The sequence below is a fragment of the Protomyctophum parallelum genome, assembly GCF_964188405.1.
Source record: "Protomyctophum parallelum genome assembly, chromosome: 4".
NCBI lineage: Eukaryota > Metazoa > Chordata > Actinopteri > Myctophiformes > Myctophidae > Protomyctophum > Protomyctophum parallelum.
The window spans coordinates 991,336-1,007,855 of record NC_139700.1 but is presented as its reverse complement, the minus strand read 5'-3'; the positions used below and the strand labels follow the sequence as shown (position 1 = coordinate 1,007,855).

General features: G+C 44.3%; 1 protein-coding gene across 1 annotated transcript in view; it reads right to left on the bottom strand.

Annotated features, from left to right (window-relative positions):
- The window catches only part of rab3il1 (RAB3A interacting protein (rabin3)-like 1), a 38,345-nt gene that overhangs the window by 14,802 nt on the left and 7,023 nt on the right, over nucleotides 1–16,520 (bottom strand). The window contains exons 2-5 of the mRNA XM_083763598.1: nucleotides 16,178–16,367; nucleotides 15,548–15,643; nucleotides 9,236–9,313; nucleotides 8,424–8,636 (exon numbers count right to left, since the gene is read on the bottom strand). Of these exons, the coding sequence (XP_083619724.1) occupies nucleotides 8,424–8,636; nucleotides 9,236–9,313; nucleotides 15,548–15,643; nucleotides 16,178–16,333 (543 nt within the window). The 5' untranslated portion in view covers nucleotides 16,334–16,367. The remainder of the gene's footprint in view (nucleotides 1–8,423; nucleotides 8,637–9,235; nucleotides 9,314–15,547; nucleotides 15,644–16,177; nucleotides 16,368–16,520) is intronic.

Here is a 16,520-nt window from a genome sequence, read left to right as displayed (position 1 = left end):
TAATTTTCAAGTAGAGAATCAGTACTTCTACTTAAGTAAAATATTTTTTTACTTTTTCCACCACTGGTTAAAAGCAGAGAGAAGGGCTGGAGCGGTGGCGGTGGTTTGCTCTTCACCGCGGCTCGTGATGTCATGTTGTAGTTCGGTGGTAAACTAACCACCGAACATCCAGACTATGTATGGGCCTTAAGTCCTCTTCATGGCAAACCCCCACAATGCAACGCTTTGTTTTCAAGATTGTGGTGTGTGCAAAGTCTGCAAACGTCAGTAGCACAAGGATCACAAAAAAAACAACCACTTCCATACATAATGGGAGAAAGACTAAATCATGAATAACGTTTTTTGTATTTTCAGCAATGCATGGGATCAATATTTTTGGGGTGGGTAGATCTTGTACCGAGCAGATATACAGTGTATTATTGAGCTAGTCATTTTAAAAGCAGTTCTCAAGTCAAAACAGTGTGGCTTACAGCAACAATTCAATGTTACTCAATGTAGGGTCCAGAGACCACCCTCCTCTTTTTGCCAGGTGCTTATTATACTTTTGCTACTATACCTCTGGTAGAGACCGTAGTGGATACTTTTACATGATTGGCTGCCTCGTCTCTAGGCTGCCTCTAGGGCGGCATTCAAACTCCTATTTTAGAGCCGAATAAAAGTCGGTTCGGCTCTGTAGAGCCTACAATGTGACGTCATTTGAGGTTCGGGGGGGGGCGGGTACCGTCCCAAAGTCGGCTCTTCAGTGCTGACGAGCCGAAATCATTTTGGCACTACAGCGGTAAAATAGGAGTAGCCTATGAATCGGCCCTAAGCCAATGGTGAGATGTACCCATAAAACCCATACTCTGAATGGCGCAACGTGAAGTCGTGAGCTGAGGCAGAGGCAGCGGCACACATAGACATATATACAGTCTAGATGGCTCAAGGCGGAGTCTCTGACGTAGTACACCCGGCGGCCATCTTGCTGAGGGGCTACAGTACATTACGTTCTATGGCAGCTCAATCAAAAATAGTCATAACTCACGGTATTACAAACGGGTTGATTCATTACAAGCGTTATCAACGTGGCTATGATTCAGGACGCTTATCTGCTTAATGTTATTTTTTATATGAACGTCGTATAAAAGCATATAAGTATGTGGACGTGTCTGATGTTTATTAACAAACCAAACCATTTAAATTATACTTTATTGATTATACCGTAGATCACGATCTAGCGGTAGAGTAGATCACATAGGCTGTGCAAGTAGACCACATACAGTAACATAAAAAAAAACTATTTTTTGCATCTGCCACTTGAATTAAGGTGACTTGATTGACTGACATATATAGGACCTGTCAGCTCAAAGCAATACATTGTTTTCAAGAGCGTTGCAGACAAACATTACAACGTTATAAAACCTACCAATTCCATTTTGCCCTTCTATTTCCCATTCTAAGTGTGTTTGTCTTATATCTTTTTGGAGGGTTTGCAAACATTGTGTTAACACAAACATTGAATGCCATTGACAATGAATGGCCAGCTTTGAGTGTTTGCGTAAGCACGAACATTGAAGACCAAAGATTGAGGAAGCAAATTGTGATTGGCCGGAATGAGATGATGTATGATGGTGTACGATGATGGTGTACGCCCCTCACTTCACACGGGTGTGGTTTTTACATTTTGACGATTATGCAAAAACAATTGCGATGACACGATTACATAATAATTGTACTAAGTTCTGACACGTTTTTTTTGGTCCGACAGTCATTGGACCGACAACCTATCCCTAGCCTAACCATAACCGCAAGCACGGGAGAAGTGCATGTTCGAGCGGTAGTTCGAACGTAAGAATTACGTTCAGATCCCATCATTGTGACAGCGCTGGTGGTAACAGTGTGAAGGGGTGTGGTCACAGTGTGAAGGGGTGTGGTCACATTGTGAAGGGGTGTGGTCACAGTGTGAAGGGGTGTGGTCACAGTGTGAAGGGGTGTGGTCACAGTGTGAAGGGGTGTGGTCACAGTGTGAAGGGGTGTGGTCACAGTGTGAAGGGGTGTGGTCACAGTGTGAAGGGGTGCGGTCACAGTGTGAAGGGGTGCGGTCACAGTGTGAAGGGGTGTGGTCACAGTGTGAAGGGGTGCAGTCACAGTGTGAAGGGGTGTGGTCACATTGTGAAGGGGTGTGGTCACAGTGTGAAGGGGTGTGGTCACAGTGTGAAGGGGTGTGGTCACATTGTGAAGGGGTGTGGTCACAGTGTGAAGGGGTGTGGTCACAGTGTGAAGGGGTGCGGTCACATTGTGAAGGGGTGCGGTCACAGTGTGAAGGGGTGTGGTCACAGTGTGAAGGGGTGTGGTCACAGTGTGAAGGGGTGTGGTCACAGTGTGAAGGGGTGTGGTCACAGTGTGAAGGGGTGTGGTCACAGTGTGAAGGGGTGTGGTCACATTGTGAAGGGGTGTGGTCACAGTGTGAAGGGTTGTGGTCACAGTGTGAAGGGGTGTGGTCACAGTGTGAAGGGGTGTGGTCACAGTGTGAAGGGGTGTGGTCACAGTGTGAAGGGGTGCGGTCACAGTGTGAAGGGGTGTGGTCACAGTGTGAAGGGGTGTGGTCACAGTGTGAAGGGGTGTGGTCACAGTGTGAAGGGGTGTGGTCACAGTGTGAAGGGGTGCGGTCACATTGTGGCACCTGGTCTGGCATGGTTACCTGTGTGGTTACCATGGTTACCTGTGTGACGAGAGGCTGATGCCCCGCCCCCCTCCTGGGGGTCCTGACCATAGAGGTCCTGACCACAGAATGGGCGGGAAACACACATTGGAAGAGAGACATCAGAGTAGACACACTCTGAGAGAGAGAGAGAGAGAGAGAGAGAGAGAGAGACACAGACAGACAGACAGACAGACAGACAGACAGACAGACAGACAGACAGACAGACAGACAGACAAATGGCACAATGCCACTTTGATGGAGGTGTGGGTTGTGCGACACTTTTGTGCGATGGAGTCTAATGGTTAGGCAAGACATCAAAGGCAAGAGTTAAGAAATAGTACACAAATAAGACACACAGCAAGTGGTAGAGAACAGAAGAGAATATAATAGTCCCCACTCCTTTGGGCTGTTTCTTGTTTTTGTTTTTTTGGTCACATTATATGTGACTCATTTTGATCCATGGCTGCAAGACTTAAAGATGGAGTGCCACAATTGTTGTATTTTTCCAGCTTTTCATGTGTCTATGGGGTGACAGTACTTCATTAGACACCCTGGAGTCGTTTTTATGTCCAATGGTGTAATAACTTTGTATTTAGGGTTTCTTCCTGGAGGCTGAACCCTTGACGGTCAAACGGGCCAATGAAGTAAACACGGATAGTGTGACGTAAAAATATTGCACGCACACACGCACCTCCCCCTCTATACATATTTTTTAAATACGACAACCTCTGTGGGCGGAGCTGCCTGCCACATACACACGTGTGAACTGAACAGCGCAGCCAGTTTGCTGCTCTGTGTGTGTCTAACTGTGTGGCAGATTTTCAAACAGTCATTTCACACATTACCAGTTCACAGCAGAGCAGACTGTTTTTCGTTAGATTGGAAGCAAGTAAATGTTCACGTCGGGTCCTCAGGATTAATCAAGGAAAACACAACCAGCCTCCTTCCTGCTCTGCTGTATAGTTGCTCTTGTTGTTCTCAAGGAGTAGGTTGTTTCTTTTATAATCACAGTGGTCGGGCTTTGATACAGAGTGTAGTGTCACAGTGTGCATTCTTGTTGGCTGTTGTAGTCAATATGTATGTAGGTCCTAATACTTATATGAGGCTGTAAAGTCAAGAATTAGAAGTATGTTGTGTCGCGCTGGAAGCCATGTTGCCATGTCTGGCTATTACAAGCGACTTGGGCTTGTTTTCATATAAGTAACTTTCAGGGGAGATGTGGTTGACTTGACCAATGGTTCATGTGAAGGACCCTCAGATTAATATGTTGTTAAAAGGATTGGTGTTGTTGAAACGTTTTCATAAATATTCACTGCAATTTCTGTGACTTATTTTTGTGGACCTGGCCGCTTGTTTCTTTAGATCTGGCGACTTTTGCTGAAACTCAATGCAGTCAGATAAAGGACAGTTTTAATGCCAGGGTGCTTAGCTGGAGGAAATCAATAGCCTACAATATATTGTAGGCTAAATGATCTATCAAACTAATTGTTTCTGCTGTTAAACTATGATCGAATTGGATGATGAGCTGAGCTGATTGCGACAATAGGGTCAATATAATTGGAGGAAATAAATAAACGATTATAAAAAATCAGAAAAAACAGATCTGATATGGTATGGATGCATGGATTATATGCCTATACATGGATGGTGGCAGTATAAGTGCATAATGGTGCCTATACGATATCTCAGAAATATGGGAAGTGTTCACTTCTAACATTCACAAAAACATGAGTTTTTGTTACATTACAGACACCAATTTGCCATTTTGTAAACAAAAGGGCAGAGCCATGGGCTGTCCTTTTATAAGGAGGGGAGGGACTAGGACAAGTGGGTGGTCTTAAAGGAGGAGGCGGAGGGACTGGATTAGGTGGGTGGTGCTATGGTTAAACTCACGCATACCTAATGAACTGGTGGGTGTGTCCACATAAAACCATCATTTTAACAAATACTGTACACTTTTGTGAAAAAATTATACCTCATATACACCTAAATACACCTGATGATCATGTTTAAGTGTGGAAAAAAATCACGGCACTCTTTAACTGTTCAGGAGAGGAGAAAATTAAATTTTAATCAAAAATTAGTTAATTGCACAGGCAGACTCTTCACATACTAGAGCATGTCTGAAATAAATGTCAGAGCTGAAATCGACATGTAAATAGGAAATAAATGCTTAAACATGTAGCTAGGTGTAATGTTAGTGACCACAGAAGTGAACCTTTCAAGCCTGTTTTCTCAACTCGCTGTTTTCTGTGAGACATTACTCTATATCAGGGGTACTCAACTGGCGGACCGCGGTCCACGACCGGACCGCGGACCACCTCTCTTTTTTTTTTTTTTGCATCAGGTCAGGCCAGCAAAAATAAATCTCTCCTAAGCTCAGGCCAGGCCAGCCACAGTCAATTTCAATTCAATTCAGGCAGTGTTGCTGCAGCACAACTACATTGTGTGTCTTATATTAATGGGGGAAGAAGTTAATAATATAAATAACATCAGATGGTACATTTCTCATGTGAAATTGCTGCAAAGGCCCCCAAAATGTCCCCCAAGGGCCCCCAAAATTCGCAGTGTGATTTGGATTTGGAGTTCCACTCCGGGCCTGCACTCTGCACCCCATTATTGGTTGGTTGGAAGGGGATCTGATTTGTATAAGCTTGGCTTGACCATACTAAAGGGGCATAGAGCCCCGCTCTCCGATGGACACCGCACATGGGACCGGACCTCGGTCTTATTCAAAAAGATATTTGTGGACCTTCATCATTTCTAGTTGAGGACCCCTGCTCTATATCTCCAACACTGGTGGGTCAAACTGCACAGCCGATATTTCAATTTGAAGCCATGATTCCCTTCTTTCACATGGCATTCACAATGCTCTTGTAATCCAGATTGGGGAGCCCAGGGAGTGCTCTTCCTATTGAGCTATATACTAAAATACAGTACACAATTAGGCCAGTCAATCTGAGGTTTGACCCAAAAGAAATTGCAACAGAAATCGTTCAAGGTTTTTTTTATGATCCTTTAGGGTCATCTAAATAACATTAAAATTGTTGTATTGAAAAATGGTGGATCATGGTAAATTCAGGGGTTGAAAGCCGGGCTACCATTAAAAACCTATATAAAGGCAAAAAAAACTAATTTGAATTTGCTTTAAGTAGCATGTGACGTTCCAAACTAGGGGTTATTCTTTATTATTATTGTTTTATATAATGTTTATCCGACGATTTTTGTAACCCATTTTTCACCTGTGGAGAGCAACGGACTTGAACTCATGCTTTCCTTTGTGAGTGTCCAAGTTGCTCCTTTACACCTGGAGTTTCCCTTGTTGGACGTAGCGCGTGGAAGGAACACGTTATTCCAACAAGTTCCTTTCCCCTCCATCAGGCTGGCCAAGGGGAGGCAGTTTACTAGAGGTTATTTGTTTTGCACGAAAAACACTCCTTTGGCTAAAATCGTAGTTGTCGTCACAAATGTGATGAGGTCATCCCATTTGGGCAAGTGGCTATGGCCAAATTTAGCCCAAGGAGTGTGGATTCAGAATCATGAAAATGCAAGCTGATATAATAATATAATAATAACTAGAAAAAGTGCCCTTCCGGGCACAGGTCTCCACCAGGTTATCCACAGATCCGTGCAGTTAGAGGTAAAAACACTTTTCGGCCAGTTATAGCGCCACCTTGAGGCTGAGTTGAAATTGTTCATGTGGCATTTCGTCCTCGGCCTAGTGGGAATGTGGGTGCACAATTTCACGGAAATCACGCGATGTGTTCATGATTTGCAGCATTTTGTTTGAAACTGAGCACTCCTGTGAACTTTGGAAGCCAATCTTAACCAATCAGGATGGAGTCTGATAAATCTGAAAGACCCGTTTCGTTGAATGGCTCTAGAGAGACTGTGTACCAATTTGCGTGATGTTTGGACAAAATCTGTAGGTGTACTGTGCAAAAACTTGTTTTGCACAAAGCGGCCTCCTGGTGGCGCTATAACAGGCCGTTCTGGAAAGTTTGGGGCAGAGGTTCATCGTTGGCATCCAGGGAGTGTGTGTGCAAAATATGGCATCGACCGGGTTAACGGTGGCCGAGATTAGCTGTTCACGGACACACGGACACACAAACGGACGGACGGACACGCGGACGGACGGAGTGCAAAACATACTCTCCCCACATGCCTTCGGCCTGGTGGAGACATGCCTTCGGCCTGGTGGAGACAATGAGCCATTTCTTGTTTAAAGGAGCATTCAGTGATTTGGGTGGAGGAGGAGTGTGTGTGTGTGCGTTTGTGTGTGCGTGTGTGTGTGTGTGTGTGTGTGTGTGTGTGTGTGTGTGTGTGTGTGTGTGTGTGTGTGTGTACTACACATGGTGACGCGCAAGTTTGTTTACTGTCTGACTATTGTCATGGCAGAGCCCATATCGCATTTCAAATGGATATATTCCTCCTTATTTCCTTCAGCTGCTCCAATCCAGCACAAAGAACAGTCAAAGTAAGTTGTTGAGTCCCAGCAGATTATGATCCTATTCCCACCGGCTATACCTCCTCCCCTGCTCTGCCTGTTGGCACTGTGACGGGATTCAACTTTTGCGTGCGTGCGTGCGTGTGTTTGTTTGTGTCGGTCGCGCGTGTGTGTGTGTGTGTGAGACGTGTGCGCTGTGCGTATGCACATCATGTGAGCGAGCGAGCGAGAGAAAGAGAGAGAGATAGACAGACATTGAAAGAGGCTGCGCGTGCGTGCATTTGTGTGTGTGTGTGTGTGTGTGTGTTTGTGTGTGTGTGCGTGTGTGTGTGTGACAGTGTGCGTAGCCTACTTTTGAGCGAGAGAGAGAGAGAGAGAGAGAGAGAGAGAGACAGACAGATACTGAAAGAGACTTTGCGCGTGTGTTTGATAATCAAATATTAATTCTGGTTTTGGTCTTTGTTTATAAATCCAGAATCAAATTAGTATTGCCACCACCACCAATAAGAGCAGCTATGAGCTATCTCAGCCTATCTGCACAGTATACAACATTCACTGGAGCAGTGGAACTGGAACCCTCATGTTGTGTTGGTTGTAGGCTACTTGCATTTTGTTGTTTGCTATAAATATGTATTGATAGGCCTACATAGCATCATCAAAATCAACACCAGTCCCCCCTGTTATTGGTATTATTATCACTGTACTGAACTGAAGGCATGAATGAATGGCCTGGAAGTGGGAGCCCGTTTTTCTTTTTGAGTGGTGCAACCACTCCTATATAGACAACTATGTGTGTCCCTGGCTGGCTGGCTGTGTCCCTGGGTCTGAGCACGGAAATAGCATATTTGTTTTGGATGCGGGGCGAGCCGAAAAGTAATGAAAAAGTTACTTTTCAAAGTAACGCATTACTTTTTGGTTTAAGTAACAGTAAAGTAACTAAGTTACTTTTGAAATGATGCAACTAGTAACTGTACCTAGTTACTTTTTCAAAGTAACGGTCCCAACACTGCTTATCAGACCCGAACATGCACTCTGTGAGGCACACTCATGCTTCCGCAGGGCTTCGCCTGGAATCTCGGGAATTTCTTGCCCTCCCTTGAGCACATACAGTACGCTCCGGAAAGGGGCGTCTACCTTTATATGTCTATGGTCAGCACACTCTATAGTAGGGAGGATTATCACAACAAAACAAACAAAAAATAAGTGATATTCGAAATAAGTTAAATCACTGCATATACCTTGCTGTTGCATATACACACACACACACACACACACACACACCAATCGTCTCACCTCTCTGTCCTCGGTGTCGGGGGTCCAACTCGACACAGACGAGGGGTCCGGGGACCCCCCACCGCATGCGCTCTTGTTGCGGCCCCTGTGAGGCCCCCTGCTGCCCAGCCCGGGGGACCGCAGCTGGGGGTGCAGCTGGCGGTTCGGAGAGGACGGGGTGGAGGTCAGCACCAGAGCCTTCAGAGCGATTACCTCTGATCCCAGGACGTCAATCTGAATGCACAGATACACATAATTATACTCTAACCCATTCTGCATTGTGTTATACTTTAAGCTATTCTGACCCGAGATCAGATTCATACGAGGTTTTCCACTGGACACACACTGGTCTGATTAACCCATTCTGACCTGAGATCAGATTCTAAAAATGTCAGTCGTTCTTCGATTTTTCAAAAATAGCAGACCTACAAGCTCGTAGCGCGCCACTCGGTGGCGCGCTATGAGCTTGTAGATCTGCTATTTTTCAATAGCTAAAGCATAACATGATGCTAACACCAAAATGGGTTCCCGTTCAGAATGGGTTAAGATTTTGAAAACTAGCATGTCTACAAGCTCATAGCTCATAGCTACAAGCTCATAGCTTGTAGCGCGGCACCGGGTGCTGTGCTACAAGCTTGTAGATCTGCAATGTTCGTGCTCGGACAGACAGACCCAGGGACAGACACAGGGACACACATAGCTGTGTAATGGAGTGGTTGCACCACTCCATTAAAAAAAACATAACTATTATAACCTTGTTGTTGTTTGTGACGTGCATACAGATTCATGCAAACATGTTAAATCATCAGGGGTGAAGTTACAGGAAAACAGACCTTTCCCTGAGCTTCTTTCAACTGTTTCTCTGCTGCTGCCTGTTTGATGTTAGCCTCACGCACCATCTTATGAGCCTCCTGAGGGAGAGGAGAGGAGAGGAGAGGAGAGGAGAGGAGAGGAGAGGAGAGGAGAGGAGAGGAGAGGAGAGGAGAGGAGAGGAGAGTATTACAAATAAATGAAAAAAAGTAATAAAAAAACTAGAGCTGGGACTCGATTAAAAAAATTAATCTAATTAATCAGAGGCTTTGCGATGAATTAATCTAGATTAATCGCCTTTTAATCGCATATCATTATTTGACCTGAGAACAGTGAGAAAGCAATTTTTTCAAATGGATTTTGGTATACTAGTGAATCAATGAATAGTGAATACATAAGTTTAAGCAATAAAACATTGTTTTTGTAGTAATAGGGGTAATAATTCTTTATTGAATAATTGCACACAACTGTGCTGTAATCCACGCTACCATCGGATAGCCTTTTAAATCCTATTTCCAATCCACGGGGACAAGCAAAGTGATCTCAGCGGCTTCCCCCAGTCTGGTGAACTGTCTGCGGTTTCTGGTGGTGTTATTGTCTGAAGAGGACACGGACACTTGGTGCGCAGGTCCGTCTGAAAACTGTCCAGTGACAACGTTCCGCGGTGAAATAAATAGCGCGATTAAAATGTGTTAATTTTTTTAATGCATTCATTTTTCTGTAGTTAATTCATCGTAATTAATCACAATTAGTCCCGGCCCTAAAAAAAACACAGCCCCCTTACATATTCTGGTATGAGTCACCAGAAAAAAAGGAAGTTTTTTTTCTCCATTAATGGTGGTTAAAATGGAGTTTGAAGTTACAATGGGTTTGTATGGGAAGGGGGTGTGTCTGATCAAATTAATATCAAATATCTAAATACTGAATCGAGCAACTTGGGTGTTCACATAAGACTGAGTAGACGATGAAATGACACAAAATGGTTTTGAAAGTGATACTTGAATATCCCTTTAAAGGTATATTCAGTGATTTCACTTAATTCAAATATCACTTATTTTTTTGTTTTGTTATGATAATCCTCCCTACTATAGAGTGTGCTGACCATATAAGGAGTTCCTCCCTGTCCCCAGTTAACCCCTGGGGGTCAAAAAACCTTAGGTTTCGTTTTTGGCTCTCTATCCTGATTGGATGAAAGGCTTAGGTCCCAGCCAAAAACGAAACCTAAGGTTTTTTGAGTGAAATCACTGAATATACCTTTAAGGTTTTATGAAATATGCATTTTTTTGCACTTGTTTTCCCACGGTTCTTTTCACTGTTTGGCCTTGCTAATGCTCTTTCCGTTGTAAAAATCAGACCTGTCTGAAGTGATTGGTGCTGTACTGTGCTTGTGCTTTACGTACTGTACAAGCCCTCATCCCTGCAGGCCTTTGTGTGTGTGTGTGTGTGTGTGTGTGTGTGTGTGTGTGTGTGTGTGTGTGTGTGTGTGTGTGTGTGTGTGTGTGTGTGTGTGTGTGTGCGTGTGTATGTTAAGCTCTTAGACACTTGGTGGTGAACAAACGCTATAACGCTGACAGACCCAGCCACCCAGCCAGTAGTCTGGGGTCCACCTATGCTTTCTATATGGCATAGGCAGCTCCCGGCAGGATCAGCTGGGAGAATCTAAACACAGCTGTGATACTATGAGACTAATTAGTTGGAGTGAGAGAGTGTGTGTGTGTGTGTGTGTGTGTACAGTACGTGTGTGCGTCAATTTAACAAAGGTGCAGACGATCAGAAATCAGCAGAGAGTGATCGACATTTGCACTACTCTATGCCGAATTGAGGTGGTCTCAGACCCAGACTTTTTTGTCTCTCTCCCTCCCTGGAAACGTCTGGGTTTCCGAGGCTACCCAGCCAGGGACAGACCCAGGGACCCATGAGGTACAACCTTTAACCTTTAGAAATGCCCTCCTGTCTCACTGACGCTGTTCTGACAATTCACTGACAATCCACTGTCTTGCCAATGGGCATGACGACGTGTGAAGTTCTCAAATGGCACATCTGTAAGCAGAGGTCATCAAAATGTCCATGCATGGGTTATCCCAATTAGACCCAATTATTGGATGTCAGTATCCAGCTTTTCTTCAGAATATGTATGACACTGATGTACTACTATGTATGGCACAGTAGGAGTCCAACTAGTACGAGTGGTTCTCAAATGTTCAAGGATGGAAATGGAAAAAATTGAAAAAAAATCTATTTGAACACTTACAGTCACAGAGCCGTTATGGTCATTGGGGGCTAGCTCTTTGTGTTCCTGGTAATATTACAGCCGGAATGTAGACGGCACCCGGGTGAGCAGTATGGGTTAGCGCCCCAGCCAGTGTCTTCCGTGAGGAGGAAGCCCAACAACCCTCGGTGAGGCCTTTAGGAGGGCCATGCAAGCAGCAAGAGGAGCCGCAGCACCATTTCCCTGCGGAAACATTGCCCACCACTCCTGAATGAACTGTCTGGTGCAACGCACAGGTCCTGGGCCTGGTTAGAGCAGGAGTGGACCTGGTGAGACATAGGAGGGGCCCGGACAGGAGACAACCCACAGAGCCTAGTCCTTCCATGCACCAGAAGTGCACCTCCCAGCCCTGGCAGAGTAGTTCTGGAGTAGTTCCAACAGATTGTGTGGCCCTGGTTTTGCCCTAGTGGGACTGATTGAGGGTAGCTACCGGGAAGTAAGTCGGGACTTGATCACTCCCGGCTGGGTCGCCTGAGGGGGATGATGTTGGAAGACCCGAAACCCCGTTTACCTCAGGATACATCACTGAGGATACGTCCCAGGTGCATCCATGCGATGTATTTTTAGTTACCGTCTGCTCATTTTGTATGTCCGTCACAGTCCGTGGCAAAAAACTTAATTTTGTTCAAAAATGTCCACCACAAGCCAGCATGGCCATGACCGGCTGTCTATAGTCTTCAAGGGTTAGTAAAAAAAACATTCCGAATCAATGATCCTGTGTAGGAGCTTATTCAGGCTTGCTGTTTAAACCAAAGACCCCCAAATAAAATAATATGCATTTGTCTGCAGATCCCCCCCCCCCACACCATCCGCCTGCCCCACCAAAGAGTGCCGCTGGCGGACAAAATAGGTGCTACAAGGACTACACCAAAGACCTCCTAAAGCGCACTGCCGTCAACCCCACGCAGCTCCAAACTTCGCACATAAGCGACAGCAACCAGCAAAGGAGCAAAAATGACATGTATTTGGCCGCGGACCCCCATCTGAAAATATGTTGTTCCAGGGACACCCCAAAAGCAAAGATTTGAATTAAAGGACAACTTTAGTTTTTTTCCAACCAAGGTTCATGTTTTAGGTTGTTATTAGAGAAACTAAAAGGTGAGTGTTAATTTTCTTTCATTTGCTGCTTTCTTTTGTTTTGGGGATTTTAGCTCTTTTTGACAGGGGGGCGGGGGCATTCGAGCATGGGGCTAAATATGTATTCTTTTACAAAATATTATGGCGATTCATTTTATTATTATTTACTATAGTCCTAATAAACCCCAAGAAATTACATCTGACCACAAAAGATCACAGGATCTATTGAATGTGACAAACTGACATATTGAGCCTATACACACAGTATAAGGCTTATACCTGGGGTTTATTAGGACTAAAGTAAATAATACAAAAATAAATCACCATAAAATGTTGTAAAAAAATACATATTTATCCCCATGCTGTAATGCCCCCGCCCCTGTCAAAAAGAGCAAAAATTCCTAAAACGAAAGAAAGCAGCAACTTAAAAAAAAATTAAGACTCATCTTTTACTTTCTCTAATAACAACCTAAAACATGAACCTTGGTTGAAAAAAACTAAAGTTGTCCTTTAAAAACGTATGTGTGCTCTGAAAGAATATATAAAGATTTGCGCCACATTTTCACTATTAAAAAAAAAAAATGCAGACCTACAAGGTTGTAGCTTGTAGCTTGTAGATCTAGTCCGGCAGTCGAGGTGGACGGGTGGGAATTTGATATATAGTCTTTTTTATTGGCTTAACATATTGTCTATATACATATATTCATGAATCCACTTGCTGAATGGCTGTTGGATTTTTTTATTGACAAAAAAGTCAAACTTTCTCTTTGCTTTAAGTAGCATGTAACATGTCAAACTGCCATAAGCACATGCCAAACAGCCATAAGCGCTTGCCCAAATGTGCTGACCTCATCACATTTTGTGCTGACCTCATCACATTTGGCATTACGCGTATGGCCGTTTTAGCCCAAGGAGTATTTTTTGTGCAGAACTAATGCTTGGAATGCATTCAGAATCATGAAAACCCCCTAGTTTGACACGTCACATGCTACTTAAAGAAAAAGTAAACTGACATCTTTGACATTTTTTCCTGCCATAGAATGTTAATGGGAGGGTCACAAGAAACCCCAATAAAAATAATGCCCTATAGTGACAGCCAGTCAGCAAGTGGATTCATAAATGTATATAGACAATATTTTAGGCCAATAAAAAAGACTATATACCAAATTTCCCACTTTAAACCAAATAAGCCAGTCGGCTGCCGGACTAATCTGCTATTGTTCAATAACTAAAGTATCTGTATAAAAATGCTTAATACACCAAAAGGGGTTCCCGTCCTGAATGGGATAATGAATGGACAGATTCATGTATGAATGGACAGTAGGGAGTAGGGATGGCCAATATTGGCCTTAAAATGCTAAATGCAATCGGTATCAAATCGATATCAACATAATATATCGGTTTTAGCAGACATTTTATTTTATAATAATCATGTTGAATTATGTTTTTTTTATGCCTGAAAATTTTATATTTTATTCATCCATCTTCAACAACTTATCCGTAGTTGGGTCGCAGGGCAACAGCTCCACCAGAGAGCTCCATACTCCCCTCTCCAGCGCAACATTAGTGACTTCCTCCTGGGGGAATCCCAAGGCGTTCCAAGGCCAGTGAGTCGATGTAATCCCTCTATCTGGCGCCTTGGTCTGCCCCGGGGTCTCCTCCCAGTGTGACGTGCCTCGAGGACCTCCCTAGGGAGACGCTCGAGAGGCATCCTGACCAGATGCCTGAGCATCTGGTCACCTAAGCTGACTCCTTTCCAGGCAAAGAAGCAGTGACTCTACTCCGAGTCTCTCTCGCGTGACTTAACTTCTCACCCTATATCTCTAAGGGAAACGCCAGCCACCCGTCGAAGAAAACTCATTCCGGCCACTTGTATTCACAACCTTATTCTTTCGGTCATGACCCACATGACCGTAGGTGAGAGTAGGAACAAAGATTGCTTGGTAGACGGAGAGCTTTGCCTTCTGGCTCAGCTCTCTTTCCGTCACAACAGTGTGGTACAGCGACTGCAATTCTGCAATGATGAAGGCTGCAAATTCTATAATTCTATAATTTTAGCGATGATTTGATTGGCTGAGCAAAGTACATATTGAGGATAAAAAGTGAGGTCACGATGTATGATGATGAGAGTGTCCCTCACTTCACACGGGTGTGATTTTCTTTTAATAAGAATACTACAATCAAGCTGTTTACGTCAGGATATGGGAAACATTTAAATAAAGGTGCATTCCTAAGTTTTGGAATAAAGAGGCATTGCTTTTTTCTAATGGACAGATGGATGTGTGAATGGACAGATGGATGTGTGAATGGACAGGTGAATGTGTGAATGGACAGGTGAATGTGTGAATGGACAGATTTGTGTATGAATGGACAGATGAATGTGTGAATGGGCAGGTGAATGGGCAGATGGATGTGTGAATGGACAGATTCATGTATGAATGGACAGGTGAATGGGCAGATGGATGTGTGAATGGACAGATTCATGTATGAATGCACAGATGAATGTGTGAATGGACAGATTCATGTATGAATGGACAGATTCATGTATGAATGGACAGGTGAATGGGCAGATGGATGTGTGAATGGACAGATTCATGTATGAATGCACAGATGAATGTGTGAATGGACAGATTCATGTATGAATGGACAGATTCATGTATGAATGGACATATTCATGTGTGAATGGACAGATTCATGTATGAATGGACAGGTGAATGTGTGAATGGACAGATTCATGTATGAATGGACAGGTGAATGTGTGAAAGGACAGATTCATGTATGAATGGACAGGTGAATGTGTGAATGGACAGATTCATGTATGAATGGACAGGTGAATGTGTGAAAGGACAGATTCATGTATGAATGGACAGGTGAATGTGTGAATGGACAGGTGGATGGACTAGGTGACACTGCTGAATGGACAGATTAAACATAAATTCTAGACACACAGACAGAGGTCAAAAGGTCATTGCAGTGTCAGCTGACTGACCTCAAACAGACTGGCGGTCAGCTCCTCCAGCTCCGCCTCCAGTTGCTCTCGAACCTGAGACAGACGCTGACACTCCTCCCCCTTCACCTGCAACTCCTTATGTGGGCGCACGCACGCACGCACGCACGCACACACACACGCACACACACACACACACACACACACACGTTACATGGTGCTCTGAGTGAGTGAGTGAGTGAGTGAGTGAGTGGAAGATATTGAGTGATTTTATACCAGGTGAAAGTACAGTACAGTACAGTACAGTACAGTACAGTACAGTACAGTACAGTACAGTACAGTACAGTACAGTACAGTACAGTACAGTACAGTACAGTACAGTACAGTACAGTACAGTACGGTACGGTACAGTACAGTCTTGGGTCTGAGTGGCTAAATGTCATCCATTGGTGGTCCATGGCTCAAATGCTGAACAAATAATAGACCTTGATATGAAAACACAGCTTTGTTTACACATTTTCTTCACATTTAATTCTACATACATTGTTTTGTTGTGATTGTCTTGTTCCACAATGCCCAGTTGTGTGTGTGTGTCTGTGTGTGTGTGCGTGCGTGCGTGTGTGTGTGTGTGCGTGCGTGTGTGTGCGTGCGTGCGTGCGTGCATACAGACACCTTCTGTGCGGTATCCAGTTGTTCTCGGAGGATTTCCGAGCCTCTCTCTCGGATCTCCAGCGAGGAGCTGCGCAGACGCGACAGGTTGCCATGGTGATCGTCATCCTCACGATGAAGCTCCGCCTGTAGGTGGCCTGGCCCCGCCCCCTCATCCATGCTGGGCCGATCCGATTGGTCCAGATCCACCAACCTGGAAGGACAACAGTAAAGGTCATTACACACTGGCGAATTAGCAACGCGATGCGAATAAGCGATCTGAAAATGCGAAATATTGCATGTTGCAGTTCGCCTGCGAATCTCTGCAAAATACGACACCAGAGCGAACAAATAAAAGCGAAAACGG